Consider the following 18,470-nt stretch of genomic DNA (forward strand, 5'->3'; position numbering starts at 1 on the left):
TCGTGTGCCTGTTGCATTAATTTAATAGGTTAAGTAAGTTATGTTACTAGCATGGAGAATGGCAAATGTGTTTAAATTGCTACTGAGAATGCAGCATTTTATTCTGCATGACTAGGGAAAGTAAGTGAATGCCAGGAACAAGTAAATTGGGCATTATAACTTTCAGGTTGGTGGGATATACTGTAGTAGTGTATGTTTGTTTAAGCCTTTGGGATATTTCTACATTATTCTGTTTTTAATCTGTTTTTTGCTCATTTTAAGTAAACTTCACCTAAATTGTGAAAGTTCGGCATATTTTGTCAAAAATGTTTGAATAAAGTTATTACACTACTTTACACTACTTTTCAAAACAGTGCTAACCATCTGTATAACCCTTAATATCATATTGCAGGGGTAGGTGATTTGTGACTTGTAAATCATATGTGGCTTAGCATTGTTTGCTATTAGGAGTTTGATAATCTCCAAATTTGAAAAAAAATGCCTCTAATCTTTCTAATGTGCAGTTAAGATTCTTAGAGTGGCAAAATTGGGAATTAGGCACAAGTAATCATCCATACATACAGTTTTCAGAATTTTCAACCTGATTTCCCCCCATCTCTGCCTCCATGTGATATAGGTACATCACATAGATAAATAGGCATTTGGTCGAAAAGTCTTATATTAAAGCTGCAAACAAGCCTTCAGGAAAGGTGGAAAGCATATGGGGTGTAGTAAAGGCAATTATTATATTTTGCATTTATTTTAAGCAGTTAATTACAGTTTAAGCTGAATACAGGTAAGGATATTATGAAAAAATTAGAACATTCTTAGATAATAGTTAAAATATTCAGCTGAACAGGAAGGGATGGTACAAATGTGTAGTTTGGTTCTGAGCTTTGAATTAGATGCTATATAAGGATCCCAAACAAACTTAAGACTGAGCAATTGAAACTTTCAGAATTTATAGTGCAGCTAAGGGTAATTAAGAATAGATTTTCTTGTTTGTAATTTGAAGTATCAGAACCTCAGCTGGTAGTTCTGTACTATATTTTGATTTTTCTTCTGAAAAATGTCCATTTTTCCCCCTCTATTTTTTTGTGGCACCATAAAACTTTACTTTTATTTACCTTGTAAACATCTTACACATCCACACAAATATTTTTTATGGTATTATGTAGAAAGGTACCATTCTGAGTAGGATTTTAAATTTTTTTTAAAACAACATTGACAATATTTTTCAAGTACATAGTTTTAATTAATGGACTGTATCATTAAAGACCAGTTTGGGTGCAGCAAAGATATAACCTTTTTAAAATGTCAGCAATAGACTCTATGGGTAGTCCTTAACTTAAGACCTCAATTGAGCCCAAAATTTTCATTGCTAAGCAAGATGCTTATTAAGTGAGTTTTGCCCTATTTCACAATCTTTCTTGCCACAGCTATTAAGAGCATCACTGCAGTTGTTAGGTTAGTAACATGGTTATTAAATGAATCTGGCATTGACTTTGTCAGAAGGTCATAAAAGGTGATCACATGACCCCAGGACACTAAATACTGTAAATATTGTACATGCCCAGTTGCCAAGTGTCTAAATTTTGTTTATATGACCGGGGGATGCTGCAACAGTTGTATGTGTAAATACCTGTCATAAGTCATTAAAATAATATTTGTAAGTTGAGAACTAGCTGTAAACTTGTACAATGCACAGTTCTGTTTGCTATCAACGTAATGGGGTACCCCAATCCTCTGTGCTCTTCAACATCTTCATCAATGATTTGGATGAGGGGATAGATGGGGAAGTCATTAAATTTGCAGACCAAGTTGGCAGGAATAGCCAACACTCCAGAAGATAGGCTCAAGATCTAGAAGGATCTCAAAAGACTTGTATATTGGGCCCTATCCAACAATATGAAATTCAATGGTGAGAAAACGTAAGATTTTACATTTAGACAAGAAAAACCAAATGCACAGGTATAGTATAGATGGTATCTGGCTGAATAGTGAGAGGGATCTTGGAGTCCTAGTGGACAATCACTTACGGTATTTGTCCCTCCATAAGATGCACGTGACCATAAGACGCACTCCTGTTTTTTGCTTCCGCGCGCCACGTTTTTGGCTTCCACGCACCCTGTTTTTGACCTCCGTGCATCCTGTTTTTGGCTTCTGTAAAAGTTTGGCGCAGTGGCCAAAAACAGAATGTGCGGAGGCCAAAAATGGGACGCGTGGAGGCCGAAAACGGGAAGCACAGAGGCTGAAAATGGGTCATACAGAGGCCAAAAAAGGGGTCACGCCGAGGCCAAAAATGGCCAAATGGTAGGGCCCTGTGGGTGGGCAGAGTTTGGGCAACATTTGCTCCATAAGACACACAGACATTTCCACCCACTTTTGGGCGACAAAAAAATGTGTCTTATGGAGCAAAAAACACGGTAAATATGAGCCAGCAGTGTGCTGCAGCTGCCAAAAAAGCCAACACAATTCTAGCCTGCATTTAACAGGGATAGAATCAAGATCATGTGAAGTGTTAATACCACTTTATAATGCCTTGGTAAGACCACACTTGGAATACTGCATCCAGTTTTGGTCACCACGATGTAAAAAAGATGTTGAGACTCTAGAAAGAGTGCAGAGAAGAGCAACAAAGATGATTAGGGAACTGGAGGGTAAAACATGAAGAACGGTTGCAGGAACTGGGTATGTCTAGTTTAATTAAAAGAAGGACTGGGGGTGACATAATAGCTGTGTTCCAATATCTCAGGTGTTTTCACAAAGGAGTCAAGCTATTCTCCAAAGCACCTCAGGGCAGGACAAGATGCAATAGATGGAAGCTAATAAAGGAGAAAAATAACCTAGAACTAAGAAGAAATTTCCTGACAATCAGAAAAATTAATCACAAGTACAACTTGCCTCCAAAAATTGGGAGTTTTTAAGAAGAGATTGGACAACCATTTGTCTGAAATAGTATAGGGTTTCCTGCCTGAACCAGGGATTGGACTAGAAGATGTCCAAGATCCCTTCCAACTCTGTTCTGTTCTATTTGCGAACTTCTGACAAGAAAGTCAGTGGAGAAACCAGATTCACTTAACATCCATGTTACTAACTTAACAATTGTAGTGATTCACTTAACAACTGTGGTAAGAAAGCCCATTAAATGGGGCAAAATTCTCTTAATAACTGTCTTGCTTAGCAACAGAAATTTGGGACACAATTGTGGTCGTAAGTGGAGGAACTACCTGTAGTCTACTCACCTGTAGATTTTACAGTTCCTTAATCATCATTATAATTATTTAAAAATTTATCCTTTATGTAATTTTCTCTTAAAGTCATATAGAGTCTTTAGAATAATTCCAAAGATTTCCAAGGTTTTGAGAAAGGTTAAAAGATCTTGATTTTTTTTCTTCCTATTCCTTTGCTCTCCTTAGAAATGTTGTATATACTTTCGAGAAGCATAATGAAGTAAGCTTCCACTTTTTCTGTATTTTTAGGAAGGGAAGTTGTTGGAATTTATTTACTCATATTTGCAGATTATATATTTCTAAGTGCTTACATTTTTAATTTATTTGAGGATGGAAAGAAAATACTAAATACTAACATATTTAGGAAAGAAATATAATAGTGCTATACCCATGTTAAAATTTGAACTGAATAGATTTGTACGACTGTAAAAAATTAAACTATTCTTTTTTACTATTGCAGTGATGCAATGGAAAGACAAAAAAGAAAAGAAGAGATAGAGAAAGGTCTTCAGTTCATCCAGTAAGTAACCGTATTTGGTAGTGGTGGTGTTTCTGTTTTCATTTATTTGTAATATAAAATTCTGCTTTGCTCAATATATCACCAAACATCCAAACAACAATCAAATCACAATTCTGTTATGTTGCATCAATGTAAAATATGGCAGTGCCCAAGAAGTTACTTGTTGGAACTATGTGACCTAATTTAAACATATTACCCTCATGTGGCGTTTGGAACCTAGAAATATTAGACTTCCATCAATGTATTTCAATTGACATACTTGTAAAGGAAAACTTCTGAGACCAAGGAGGAATATAATTTCTTAGATTTCTATTTATCTTTTTCTTTTGTTAATTCAGTCTGTAAATTTGAGGTGATGTTTTTCAGCTGATTTATTCTATTGATTGGCTTTATAGGAACGTTATAAATTGAGATGTTGAGGCTTATATTCAGTTTTTATTGACTCATCTTTACATGATTGTAATTTTCCAATACAGAGGAGTTGAACTTTGTCGTACTTACAAACCTTTCTGCATATGTGGGCCATGGATACTAGCCACAAATTTTCCTTCTTCCTTGTGTAGAGTTTACTAAAAAAAATTTGCTCAAAGTTTTTGACAAACACCGATATATCAATCAGCCTATAATGTTGCTACCTAATAATACTATCCTTCTGGAAAATTGCAGTATCTATTTTACTGTGGACATTTCCTATCCATGATTAAATTATACATGTAATATACATGTCTTTATACGTGTTAGATCAATGTACACATTTCATGACTGTTTTATTCTTTCATAACGGTTTCATTCATTCTTCATTCTAGGTCTACATTACCATTAAGCCAAGAAGATTATGAGGTAATTTTAAGATTTCACATACTTATTTTAAAGTATCTAATGATATTATGTATATACAGCTTAACCTGTTGCCATAGGTAATGTTGGGGAACAGAAGAATAGTATTAATGGTTTTCTAGAGCGGTTAGGTGAAAATAGTTTTATGTGGAAAAATCAGCAATCATTTTCAGCTCTGTGTAAAGCTACAGCAGAATTTCACTAAGGAAAGTTGTATTTATTTATATACCGTAACATTTTTACTGCTTTTGATTATCATAAAAATAATCTCCAAACAGACCTTGTACTTTATTCTTACAGGAGGCCATGTTTGTATATTTTATTTATTTTAAATATTTTACTCAGGTTTACTTATTATTACAACATCTACAGAACTGACAATGAACTAAAATATACTGTTAAACACAACAATCTTAACTGCAGAACAAAAGTATACACAGTAGTAATGAAGCACGTATGCAGTGTAGGATCAGTAATGAGATGGCCCTGCTAAAAAAAAGTTTATGTATTTTTGGAAATACAGCAGAGAAAAGAGTGTATAGACCTGAGGAAGAAGCATCAAAATACAGAGGCAGATACTAAAAATTTCCTACTGTTTGGATTAAATTGTTATTAATCAAACTGGATCTTCTGGCTTAGTTGAACTAAGACTTTTCTGAGAAGGATTTTTTTTCATTCAGCCCAGTAGGAAAAATAGAGAAGATCTTCCTATTCAGAGTCAGAGTCAGGAAGAGTTGGATCTTCCTATTCAGAGTCAGGAATTTAGAATGTAACAATGCTTGTGCCCATCCTGAAATGAAAAAGATCAAAATGAAGATGGTTTTAATGTGGAATCTTTGGTATTGTTTGATCTTAGTTGTTTGCTTGCAGAGTTTCATTACCTGATTAAGTAACATCAATGCTAGTTAGGGATGTAACCCTAGACTTGGCTTGGCAATGTATATAAGCTATGATTGTAACAAATGTATCCGTTACTTTAAATGCTAGAGAGATGTAATTGGTTTGTTACCTCAAGCAGCCATAAGAGGGAGCCAGAATGACTGTTAGCTCTCTGTTTGTTAGATGCTGATTGTGGATACTGTTTGATACTGCTCGTGAGTTACTGAGTCTTGCTACTGTTAGCTGTTTTGTGTACTAAACTGATTATTTGATAACTGACTGACTGAACCGTGTATGACTTGGACTGTAAATTGGACTTTGAATACCTCTATATTTCCACATAGTAAACTACTATATTTTATACTATTCAGTGTCCCTGTATGCTGGTTTGAGAATGGCAACTTAGAATGGCAATTGGGACTGGAATTTCCATTACAAAGTGATACAATTATAAAGTGACAGCAATCCAACAGGGAAGGGCACAAATGACAGTGGTTATGGACATGGTGAAAAGTGCAAGCACCCAGATTGTGATGTGGGATGAAGGGATGTTAGGACAGCTGGAGTTCCAAGGACTTGTTATAACCACCATTTGTTCAGCACCATTGTAATTTCAAATGGTTGTAGGATTAGGGTTAGAATTCCAGTCCATGGACCAGCACCGGTCTGCGGCATGCCAGAAACTGGGCTGTGCAAACAAGGGAAGCCCCATCTGCGGGATTTAGGCAGCACATGGAACAACATTCACCCACCCCCCAGTCCATGAAACTGGTCCCTGGTGTTCAAAATGTTGGAGGCCACTAGGTTAGACTACTATATAAGGAAAATAAGACAACTATCAAATATCCAGTATTTTGAAAAATCAGATCAATCAACTAAAGCAAACAAGTTACTATTGATTGAAGAAAACATTGGGTTTCAGTATATGTTAGAAGCTGAATGCTCAATGCACCTGAGCCTTCTGTTTGAATGTTGTTAGGCAGAGCAGACCCTACGTATTCCTTCCCCTTCCTTGTCTTTCTTCTTTCTCTTGAGCATTGTCCTCATCATTTTATAAAATGTGAAGAATAATTGAAACCCAGTATCTACAGTATGGAGACTGCTTGGTGCTTCAGTCAGTCAAGCAAAGTACTCCAGTTTTTAAATCAGAAATTTGTTCGTTAGAGGAACCCACTTTCCTAATGGCCCTGAGGTTTGAATGACATGTACATCCACTCGATTTTCAACTGCTGTGTCAGAACAACCAAAGATGATTTCTGTCTATTCATATCTCAGGATGCAAATGGTTTATGAAATGATTTTAATAGCACTATTGTGCCATACTTAAAACTCGAGAGTTTTGGTCTCTATTGTGTAATAAAAGCATCATGTTACTAAGAATATCATATTTTTGGACTATAAGACGCACTGGTGTATAAGGCGCAGCAAGATTTCGAAGAGGTAAGAAAGAAAAGTTTTTGTCCTTCCTGGCCTCCATGAACACTCTTCAGGCTTCAGCAGGGCTGGGGGAGGCAAAAACGCCTTCCCTTTTTGCAAAAAATGGGTGGAAAACAGGGCATTTTTGCCTTTCCCCAGCTCTGCTGAAGCCTGCAGAGTGCTTCTGGGGGGAGGAGGGAGGCAAAAATGCCTCTGTTTTTGTGAAAAATGGCCTGTTGTTTGCAAAAAATGGGATGCAGGGGTGGGGCTTCGAGAGACCAAAAATGGCTGTATTTGGTGTATAAGATGCACCAACATTTCCACGCTCTTTTAGGGGGGGAAGTGTGTCTTATACTCCGAAAAATACGGTAGGTAGGTCTGAAACAGACTAGAGTAGTGCAATTATTATTTAGTGCCTATTGAGCCACTACTGCAAAGAAGAATATGTTAAAATGTTGTGGAAGGAACCATAAGTGTAAAGCCTTGAAAGTAATTATTAAGTTTTGAATCCTACTTTTCCCTACAGGCTTTTTTACAAAAATTGGTGCAAAACTTACTTGCAGAGGGCAATGATTTATTCAGAGAGAAGGATTATAAGTTGTCACTGGGGCAGTATGTTGAAGGGTTGAATGTGTCCGAATATGCCGCTTCAGATGAAGTGAACATTCCTGCGGATCTTTTATGCAAACTCCATGTCAATCGAGCTGCCTGCTACTTTGCTATGGTGAGTACCCCTTTGACTATGTCATATATCTGTGTACAGGAACTTGTGGCTTACTGAATGCAATTGGGACCGTCAACTCTGCTACTAAGTGACACCATTATAAAGTAAAATGCCATGTGACTGCACCTGACTTACGACATCAGTTTGTCAGTTCTAGCTGTGGTTATTAAGTGAATCCTTGTGGATCATTAAGTGCAGCATCACGTAACCGACCTGTGACTTCCTCTCAATTTCCCCATTGACTTTGCTTGTCAGAAACTGTGAAGATTGCAAATGGCGATCAGGTGACCCTGGGACTCTGCAAACATTGCAAATGTGTGTGCCTATTAATGTGTCTAAAGTGTAATCACATGACCGCAGGGAAGCTGGAGGACCTGTAATTTTGAGGACAAATTATGTACTCCAAGTGGTTGCTGAATGAGTGTTCAGTAAGCAAGGAATACTTACACTTAATACACTTAAAACCGTATTTTTCGGAGTATAAGACACACAAAGATTTTGAAGAGGCGAATTTTAAAAAAAAACGTTTTTGCACTCTGCAGACCTCCCCAAAATAGCCCGTTTTCCATCAGAAAAAGGGCATCCATAGCCTTTAGGAGGCTTATAGAGTACTTCTGGGGCTGGGGGGGGGGGGGAACAAGCAAAAACGGCCCGTTTTTCACTCATTGTTGCCTTCCCCAGACTCCAGGAGCACTCTGGAAGCCTCCTAAAGGCTATGCACGGCCATTCTCCTATGCGCTGCTTGGAGAGTACAAGCATGGGTGAAATTAATCTGGTTGCCCAAGGACTGAGTTCAAATTCTTTGGCCACGCCTTCTGTTCCTCCTTAAGGTCAGTTTTTAAACTCAGTCTGGCCCATTCAGGATGCAATTAAGTGAGCTCCAGCTGTTTTTTATTTAATTCGGCTTGGACTCTCCAAATTGAGCACTGGTCTGTTGTTTTAGTTTGCTATTTTCCTTGTGTGCATTTTCCCCCCTTTCTGTTGGATTTTTGCATTGGATCTGTCTACGGAGGTGAAAGAGCGAGGAGTGAGCAGTTTACCTTCCATGCCTTAAGCTCATTGATTGCTTTCCATGCCTTAAGCTCGGAGGCTTGACTAGCTGAGGGGACACTCCCGGTATCTGGCACCGTGGACAGCTTCCCCTGCTCAGAATTTTTAAAGTGTCGGCTCTGGAGGTGTTTTTTTTTCCTGTTGCGACTACTGCAGCTGCAGCCCCCCTGCGTGCGGCAGCCAATAGCAAGCCTCCGCTTTGGGCGCTTTTGTTGGCGACGCTGGTCTGCGCTGCTCGTCTCCAGGAGGATCACCGCCAGGTGGTGTGTGGGCATTGTTCAGGTCGCCAGCAGCGCCGCTACCACCCAAGCCTTTATTCGTTGTTTCCGGGTGGCCGCGTTGCTTTGGCACATGGTCATCTCCGGATGCTCCCCCTCTCCACCGGAATTTGCTGTGCAGCCTCCGCCTTCCACAAGCGGTGCCAGTGAGGCGAAGAGAGACCACCGGTTGCAGATGCTGCAGGAACCACGCAGCTGTGTTTATTGGCATGCTTGGGCAGGGTTTCCCAGCGCAAGCGCCTCCCTCCTTGTCGGCTTTTGTGAGAGAGCTCCTATCGGCCTGATGCTAGAATGCCCACCACTGCATCGGAGCAGCCAGGGCCTTCAGGACACGGTAGTCCTGGCTTGCCTGGGGCCAATACCAGGGGAAAGGCCAAAGGGAGGAGCAGGATGGCAGACAAGGGCAAGATCTCAGGGGAAGCAGCCCCAGTGGCCCAGCAACAAGGCAGATCTGTGAGGCTTCAGGAGGAGAGGGATCCCTCCCTGTTAATCCCCCAGGCCCCCTGCAGGAATTGGAGGAGGAGGGCGAGGCCTTAGATTTATCCCCTGATAACTCAGTGGTGGGCCCCAGCTCTCCAGGCCATTCAATTCAGTTGAAGCCAGGCTCACCTCCCGAGTCTCCTCAAAGGCTTTCAGGCCCAGAGCCTTCTCCTCCCCCCTCCTCGGGCTAGGCATCGCTCCAGGGAGGATAGGGGCCTAGTGCTTTCCTCTGAAGTGCAGGAGGTGATTACACATGCAATTTCACAAGGCATAGCCGAAGGACTTCAGCGCAGGGATGACCTTTCTGAAGGCAGGCGCAGGAAGGAACCTAGGGCATCCATCCCTGGAATGATGAGCAGGATCAGGATGATCAGGAACTGTCTGAGGATGAAGATCTTCATCCAGACACTCCTGCCTTCTCGGGGTTATTCAAACCCACTACATTCAGGCCCATTTTACATAAGGCAAAAGCCATCACGCAACTTGGTGTGACTTCTCAGGCAGGACAGGGAACCACTGGAGCGGCTGCTCCCAATCCCAGGGACAGTATGTTCAAAGCGCAGGCCCCAGCCCAGGAACCTGTCTCTGTGCCTGAACTGTTTATGGAAGTGGTGCAACGCCAATGGGTCCAACCTTGGCCGCTACCAGCAGAGGGGATAAGAGACTCTATTCAGTGGAGGCGAATTTGGAAAATCTCCTCAAATTGCTCCCTGTAGACTTTCTGGTGGCCTCCTTAACATCTAATTCGGTCCTTCCAGCAGACCTTATGGAGGTCTCAAGGCAGAAGATAGGAAGGCAGAGAAGGCTTGCCATAAAACGCACCAAGCTGCAGCCTGGGCCATTAAGGCCTCTACTTCTGCCTCCTTCTTTAATAGGGCTTCCATTCTTTGGTTAAAGGACCTGCCAGCTAAATTACCAGCAGAGGACACACGTCTTCATCAAGACGTGAATAAGATTATTGCAGCGGCCCAGTATTCAGCTGACGCCTCATTAAATGCAGCAAAATTTGCTTCCAGGACACTGGCGTCTTATTTAACACCTCGACGCCTACTCTGGTTTTGCCTCTGGCAAGTAGATATGAAATCAAAGTGGAAATTGGCTGCTGCCCCCTTTAAAGGTGACAAGCTGTTTGGGGAGACCTTGGATTTGGTGTTGGTCAAATCCAAGGATAAGAGAAAGGTTCTTGCCACCAGTACCAAGAAGCAGGATAGAAAGACCCAACCTTACTTAGGAGACAGTCCTTTCAGACGTCTGAGGCGGCCTTCAACGCCTTGACAACCTTCCGACAGGTCTCAGGACAGGCAGTCCTTTTCATGATAGAAGCAGACAACAGTATCCCTATCGTAGAACTAACCAAGGAGGAGCCTCTCAGGGACCCTCCTGTAAGACCAAGTGACCAGCACGGTCTGTCTCCCATCAGGGGGCGTCTCCAGCAGTTCGCCAACAAATGGGAACTCACCACGTCGGACTCTTGGGTCCTACAGATGGTGAGGCAGGGCCTCACCCTCAAGTTCATTTCCCTTTCCCCGAGGAACTTCATTCGCTGCCCCACTCCCTCCTGCCCAACCAAGAGGGAGCTCATGCACAAGAAGATTCAACATCTCCTGGGAATCAACGCCATAGAGCTGGTACCAGTGGAGCAGGAACGGAGGGGATTTTACTCCATCCTATTCCTGGTGCCGAAGAGCTTGGAGGGGTGGGGGCCCCAGCAATATTAGACTTGAAGAACTTCAGCTACCACGTAACGTACAGGAGGTTCAAAATGCAGTCCTTGCAAACCATTCTTGCAGGGATCTACTCACATCTGTAGACCTAAAGGAGGCATACTTGCACATACCAATTCGGCCCCATCATCGAAGGTTCCTGAGATTCTTTTACGCGGGCTGACCCTATCAATGCAGGGCCAAGCCTTTCGCCCTGTTGTCAGTACCCAGGGCCTTCACCAAAATTATCTTAGTTTTGGCAGCAGACCTCAGAAGGAAGCTGGTGAGACTAGTCTGTTATCTGGATGACATCCTCATTCAATCATCATCCAGGGAACAGGCGGTCTGTGACTTCCGTGCCACCATAAGTAGCCTTCAGGCACACGGCTTCTCCGTAAATCTGGAGAAAAGCCACTTGGAACCGACCACCAGGCTCCTGCACCTAGGGGCAGAGATAGATACCCTAGCTTGCAAGGTTCACCTATCACAGGAAAGATTAAACACCTAGGGGCCCTAGTTCGCAAGGTGCAGGGAACAAGGCAGGTGCCAGTCATTCATCTGTCCCAGTTTTTGGGCAAGATGATTTCTTGAATATCAGTGGTCCCCTGGGCAAGGCTCCATACAAGGGCACTCCAGTGGCTCTCATTACCACTACAATTGGCCAACAAGAGCAGCTCCCTGATATTAGTCCGACTTCCCCCGAAGGTGAGGCGCTCCCTCTGGTGGTGGCTTTCTCCAGCCGTGAAGAAGGGCCACCTGTTCAAGGAACCAGAGCGGTGGTTGTAACTACAGACGCCAGCCTGTCCGGCTGGGGCGCTCACCTCGACAATCAGGTGACGCAGAGCAGGTAGTCTTGAGAGGAATCAGCCTGCAGCATCAACTGGTTGGAACTGAGAGCAGCAAGACTCACCCTTCGCCATTTCAGATGGGACATTCAACACGCCCACGTCTTGATGACAGACATTGTGGCCACCAGGGCCCATATCAACCGCCAAGGGGAGGAAGCGCTCCCGGTCCCTTGTGGAGGAGGCAGAGGCCCTGGGCAGGTGGGTGGAGCAACATCTCCAGTCAATTCGTGCGGACCACATCTCGGGAGTGGACAACACTCAAGCGGACTGGCTGAGCAGGACCACCATAGACAATTCGGAGTGGTGCCTACATCCTGACCTCTTTCACCAAATAACACTGAGGTTCGGGGTTCCAACAGTTGGCCTTTTCGCCAGCCAGGAGAACACGCAGCTTCCCCACTTCTTCTTCCGTTTCCATTTTCCCCAGGCCGAGGGGACGGATGCCCTCTGCTGCAGGTGGCCGCCTGAACTTCTGTACGCCTTCCCACCTCTTCCTCTGCTTCCACAAGTAGTTCACAAGATCATCGCCGAAGGGGCGGGGGTTCTCCTGGTGGCACCTCATTGGCCCAGGAGGTCTTGGTATGCCGACCTCGTAAGTCTTTCAGTGGCGAATCCCTGGTGCATCCCTCAGCATCAGGTCTCCATCAGCCAGGGGGCCATCATTCACCCAGGCCCCCAGTGGCTTCAATTGGCCATTTGGCACTTGAGGGGAACCTCCTGAGAAGGGACAAGTTTTCTGACAAGGTGATCCAAACTATGCAGGCGGCCCTCAACCACCAGGATCTGTGATTCGACTTGGGCCACCTTTACCACCTGGTCCGCCCGTGCCCTCGACCTGGTCACTGCATCGGTGCCACGCATCTTGGACTTTCTGCAGGAGGGCTTGGACAAGGGTCTCGTCCCGAACACTGTCCGGCATCAAGTGGCGGCCTTATCCACCATTTGGGCTGGCCATTCATCCCAGACACTTAGTAAAATACCAAGGGTACATACCTTCCTCAAGGGTGCCTCAAATTTACAGCCTCCGGTGGTTCATCGATACCCAACATGGCAGCTCTCAGTGGGTCGGTCTACAAGTCCTAACATCAGGTCCTTTAGAACCGCTCGGCTCTGTTAGCCTCAGACATTTGACTCTTAAGACCGTTTTCCTCATTGCCATTACTTCGGCAAGGAGGATATCGGAGTTGGCGGCCCTGTCACTTCGGCATGATTTATGTATAATTCATCCTGACAGGGTCGCACTCTGCTTGGACCCTTCATGTATTCCCAAAATTAACACTTGGTTTCACAGGTCGCAGGAAGTTATTTTACCGGACTTTTGCCCGCGACCCAGATATCCCAGAGAACATACCTGGCATACACTGGACGTTCGTCGAGCTCTACATAGATACATAAAGAGAACAGCGGAGTAGGTCTGAGGCATTGTTTGTATCTTTTCAGCTGGGGTCAGTGGGGCGGAAAGTGACATCATCCACCATAGGCCAATGGCTGAGGGCGTGCATCGCCCTGGCATACAAACATCAGTCCAAAGCAATTCCACGCAACATCACTGCCCACTCCACGAAGAGTGCATCAACAACGGCAGCCGAGGCAACCATTGAGGACATTTGTAGGGTGGCGATGTGGTTCATCCCCCTCGCCGTTTGTCCGGAACTATAAATTGGATACGTTTTCCTCGGCCGAGGCTTCGTTTGGGTGCTGCAGCAAGTTCATTCTGCGGCCAAACCCTTGGCCTCTTCTAGCTGCCCTGGGGACAGTTAACTTGGGCATGTCCCATGCTTGGACTCTCCAAGCAGCGCACAGGAGAATGACCATTGGCTTACCTGAAGGGTCGTTCTCTGTGCGCTGTGGGAGAGTCCAACCCCGTACAAATATCGTGCAGGCCCAGGATTCAGGGACACCAGATGATCTCCAAGCCATCTCATTGTACCTTCCGGTTCCAGGACCTTAAAGAGGAACAGGAAGCGTGGCCAAAGAATTTGAACTCAAGTCCTTGGGCAACCAGACTAATTTAACCCGTGCTTGGACTCTCTTGCAGCGCACAGAGAACGACCCTTCAGGTACGCCAATGCTCATTTTGGTGAAGGGGGTGGGGTTTCAGGAGGCAAAAAATGCTGTATTCAGTGTATAAGATGCACCCAGATTTTCACCCTCTTTTTTTAAGGGAAAAAGGTGTGTCTTATACTCTGAAAAATACGGTAAATCCTTCCAATGCCCACCATCCAGTCAGAGCTGAAGAAGTTTCTTGGATGAGAAGCGAAGCATCTTCAAAGAAAAACAGGAAAGTCCAGTTGCCTCTTGAAAAAGCACCCTTGGGGAAACCATGACCTGGATGACTGAGAATCTCCATAGACATACTATCTATTACTATCTATTACCTGAAATGCCAAATTGTTAGTTAGGTGCTTCTGATGGAACCCTCATCTATTTAAGATTTTCTTTGATCCTTTTTCCCTTTACTAAGAATCCATAAGAATAGTGACTTAATTAGAATTCTCTTTTTGGGGATAAGAACGTGAGAGTTCTGTTTGTGTTAAAGTTCTCATGATCACATTTATTAATTATCTAAAAGGGCTTACATGAAAAGGCTTTAGAAGATAGTGAGAAGGCTCTGGGATTCAACAAGGAGAACATCCGTGCTCTCTTTCGGAAGGCCCGCTGCTTAAGTGAGCTAGGAAGACACAAGGAAGCTTATGAATGTAACAGCCGCTGTTTGCTCTCACTCCCACATGTAAGTAGCAATTTCCTCTTTTCTAAATATTTTCTATTATTAATAGAAAAACAGGTAAATGTTTTAAATGACTAAAAGGATATCAGAGTTGAAGCGTATTTTACAGGTAATCCTTTAGTTTCAACAGCACTTGCGACCAGAATTGCCATTGCTGAGGGAAGTGGTTGTAAAGCACAATACCATGTGACTGCCTCATTAACAATGGCATTCTGGGTAGCCTCATTTGTCATTGTAACCAAAAGACATATGGGTCATTAAGGGAGGAGGCGGGAGGGAGTCTCAGACAAGGAGTGTGGGAGGGTAGGCCCAGTGCTGGCTGAGTGAACCAGGGAGGCTGGGAAAGAAGGTGCAGGGCATGTACCTGTATGCAAGTGCAGGGAGGCATAGGGAAGGAAGGTGCTAGAAGGAGGCCCCTGGTGGGTAGGTGCCTATGCGTCAAAACACAGGGAGATTAGAGAAGGAGGGCACTGGATGGTACACGTGGGTACAGAGGGAAGAAGGGTGGCAGTGTGTGCATGTGAAAAGCTGGTGGGAAGACTTACCTGAGTGACTGGTGATCTTCCCTCTGGCTCCCCCATTGACTTTTCTTGTGGAAAACCAGAGAATGTTGGCAATGGCTATCACAGGACTGCGGGATGCTTCAACCATTCGTAAACGCACGCTGATTATCAAGTTCCTGAACTTTGTTCACAAGACCGCTGATGCCCTGCAACAGCTGGAACTTTGATGTGTTTTTGTTCAGTGGCTACGTGATTATCATTTGTAGCCTTCACTGCCAGCTTCCATTAAGCAAACTCAGTGGGGAAGTTGGCAGGAGGTTGTAAGTGGTGGACCTAGGATGCTGCCTCTGGGCAGTCTTCACCTAATGATGGCGACTGGGATTACTGGAACTGCAGTCATGAAACGTCATGCCTTATAACTGCATTACTTAGCAATGGCGTTTCTGGTTCAAATTACTGTTTGATTAGCAAATGTATTGTAAATATTTACAACAATGTTACATCCTTTATGCCTGCAATATTAAGTTACAAAAGTCTGAAATCTGGTTCTAATGAATAAAATTTGTGTGATCTGCTGATAACATACCATTATACATTTTTGTACCTATTATAATTTTTAATTAATTTTACAGTGTGGTAGCGATTCATTTCATAAGAATGCAAAGATTTTTTTTCTATTTCATATGTAATTTTTATGAAGCTTTTTACAAAACAAAACATAAAAATCAAATTGATCTCCATTCTTCCTATTCCTAAAACATCGGTATATCCCCTTTTGTTTAGCATCTTATATACTTTCCATTCATTTTTCATTTGCAATTTCCTCTTTACATTTATAATTCCTATAACCTAATATTTACATATATCAATATTCTACTTTCATTCATTATTCCTATTCTCTAACCACTGATAATACTGTATAGTTATCTTTTTCTTCTTTATCTTGCAGTTTGAGAGTTAATTTAACCATTTCCGCGCATCCATTTAAAAAAAAATTATCATGTTTTCAGAGGGTATGCCGTCTATTTTCCAATTTTGGGCCTGCAATATTAAGTTACAAAAGTCTGAAATCCGGTTCTAATGAATAAAATCTGTGTGATCACGATTACACTCTATATTGATATATGATATATAATGAAATATTTGGAGCACAAAAATCTGCTGATAACCTACCATTATACATTTTGTACTTATTATAATTTCTAATTAATTTTACAGTCGCAGATATTCATTTCATAAGAATGCAAAGATTTTTTAAATGGTTTTTTATTAAAAAATATTAATGGGAGCTACCTAACAGAGTACAGTTGAATTGAAAGAGCAAAGGATAGAACAATTCAAAATTAGGTAAAACTGTATGCTATGGGCTTTCTTAAAAAAATCATAATTATTGAAAATAATACAAGATTAAATTATTTACTTTTTGTACTTTTCACTGCCAATAAAATAATGACATTAGTTTTATATTATCTGTGCCCACCATATCTGGAAATTCTGATAGTCCTCAACTTAGGGCCACAATTGGGATCAGGATTTCATTGCTAAGGAAGGCAGTTAACTGAGTCACACCCAATTTTACCACCTTTTTTGCTATGGTTGTTAAGTGAATAATGTATTTGTTAAGCAAATCCAGCAAAAAGAGAACAACAACCCATTGACTTTGCTTGTGGAAAGCTGACTGGTAAGGTTGCAAATGGCGATAACATCATCTCAGGACACTTCAGTCATTGTGAATACATGCTGCTTGCCAAGCACTTGAAATTTTGATCATACAACCCTTGGAAATGCTGCGATGGTTATTAGTATGAGGACTGGTCCAACTCACTGGTTGTAAGTTGATGCAATTGTAACTTTGCTCATGAAAGAAATAATTGTAAATTGAGGACTATCTGTAACCTGTAAATATTTTCTCTACTGAAGGATGAAAGTGTGGTCCAGTTGGGTCAGGACCTTGCACAGAAGCTGGGATTAAGAGTCCGGAAAGCATATAAGAGGCCTCAGGTATGATATTTGCATTCTACTTCCCATGACAACAATATACTTTATTTTCTGCCCCCCCCCCATCCCGAAGCTTGCATTTTTTATATCATTTTATACCTACAGAGTCCAATATTAGCTGAAAATATTTGGTCTGCATTGAATGCTTATGCATAGGCAGTATATATGGCTACAGCCAAACTAGGATACCTGTATATCTTATATAGTTTTCCTGTATTAAAGGTGACATATCTTTGAAAAGAATTTCATTATTTTACGTGTCTTAAATATCTGCTACTTCCTCTCTCTTTCTCTCTTTTTGCAGCAGGATTCAGAAACATTTTCTGTACTGAGTAATGGCCTGACATCTGCCCTACCAAATCAGGTATATCGTTGTTGTTTAAACAGTACAATTGATATAATGGATAACTTTTTCCTGCTTGGGTGAACATAATTTGTTAGGTAAAGTTCGTAATTAAAAATGTGGATTAAAAAAGGCAAAAGGTAGCTACAGCAAAGTGTTGTGTTGATGAAGTGCTGTGTCACCCACCTAAAGAGCATATAAATGTTCTCCACTTAGAAGTATGCAGCTAGCCAAAGTTTCCAGACATCCTTGTGGACAAGAATCTCAGAGGGAGAGTGAGCTATGTTTGTTTGTTTGTTTGTGTGTTTGTTTAAAACAATTATATGTCCACTCATTTTAAAAGTAATCTCTGGGTAACTCACAACTAAATATATGTAACTGCGTATATCTGCATTTTTATTTTCTAAATAATTTCTGAACATTTAAATTTTTTTAAAAGTTATTAAAAGTGAAGATATTTAAGAGATAGATAACACCACCTCAGTCTTTATAAGATATAACTCTGCCTATATGATTTGATTTTAAAAAATATCCTTTTAAGAGCTGGCTCTTTGCTTTTCACTTTTTCTGAAAAATAATTCTAAAGCTTCAGGCCCAAGTACAGTTCTTGTTGACTACAGAGAGTTCTCGACTTACGACCATTCAGTTGACACCGGAAAAGTGACGTGACTGATCCTTGCACTTAACAACTGTCACAACAACCCTGCGGTCACATGATCAAAATTCAGGTGCTTGGCAACTGCCATGTCCTAGGGTAACATGATTGACATTTGCAACCTTTTCAGGGGACTTCCGGCAAACATACATTGAGAGAAGCCAGATTCACATAATGGCCATGGTGATTTGATTAATAACCACAGCAAAAAAAGAGTGTAGATCAGAGGTGACTTGTGTAATGACTGCATCACTTAGCAACCGAAGTCCTGGTCCCATTTGTGGTCCTAAGTTGAG

At 42.1% G+C, this 18,470-nt stretch overlaps 1 protein-coding gene across 13 annotated transcripts in view; it reads left to right on the forward strand.

Annotated features, from left to right (window-relative positions):
* Positions 1-18,470, forward strand: part of ZC3H7B (zinc finger CCCH-type containing 7B) — a 68,917-nt gene that overhangs the window by 14,122 nt on the left and 36,325 nt on the right. For 10 of the 13 annotated variants that reach the window (XM_081957659.1, XM_081957669.1, XM_081957668.1 and 7 more), the window contains exons 2-7: positions 3,673-3,732; positions 4,539-4,572; positions 7,391-7,588; positions 14,520-14,678; positions 17,099-17,179; positions 17,481-17,540. In XM_081957659.1, the coding sequence (XP_081813785.1) occupies positions 3,680-3,732; positions 4,539-4,572; positions 7,391-7,588; positions 14,520-14,678; positions 17,099-17,179; positions 17,481-17,540 (585 nt within the window). In that variant the 5' untranslated portion in view covers positions 3,673-3,679. Of the gene's footprint in view, positions 1-97; positions 121-3,672; positions 3,733-4,538; positions 4,573-7,390; positions 7,589-14,519; positions 14,679-17,098; positions 17,180-17,480; positions 17,541-18,470 lie in introns of those variants that run through there. The other 3 variants (XM_081957663.1, XM_081957662.1, XM_081957670.1) reach the window with 2 other exon arrangements.

The sequence above is a fragment of the Natrix helvetica genome (assembly GCF_964273705.1).
Source record: "Natrix helvetica genome assembly, chromosome: 6".
NCBI classification, from domain to species: Eukaryota; Metazoa; Chordata; class Lepidosauria; order Squamata; family Natricidae; genus Natrix; species Natrix helvetica.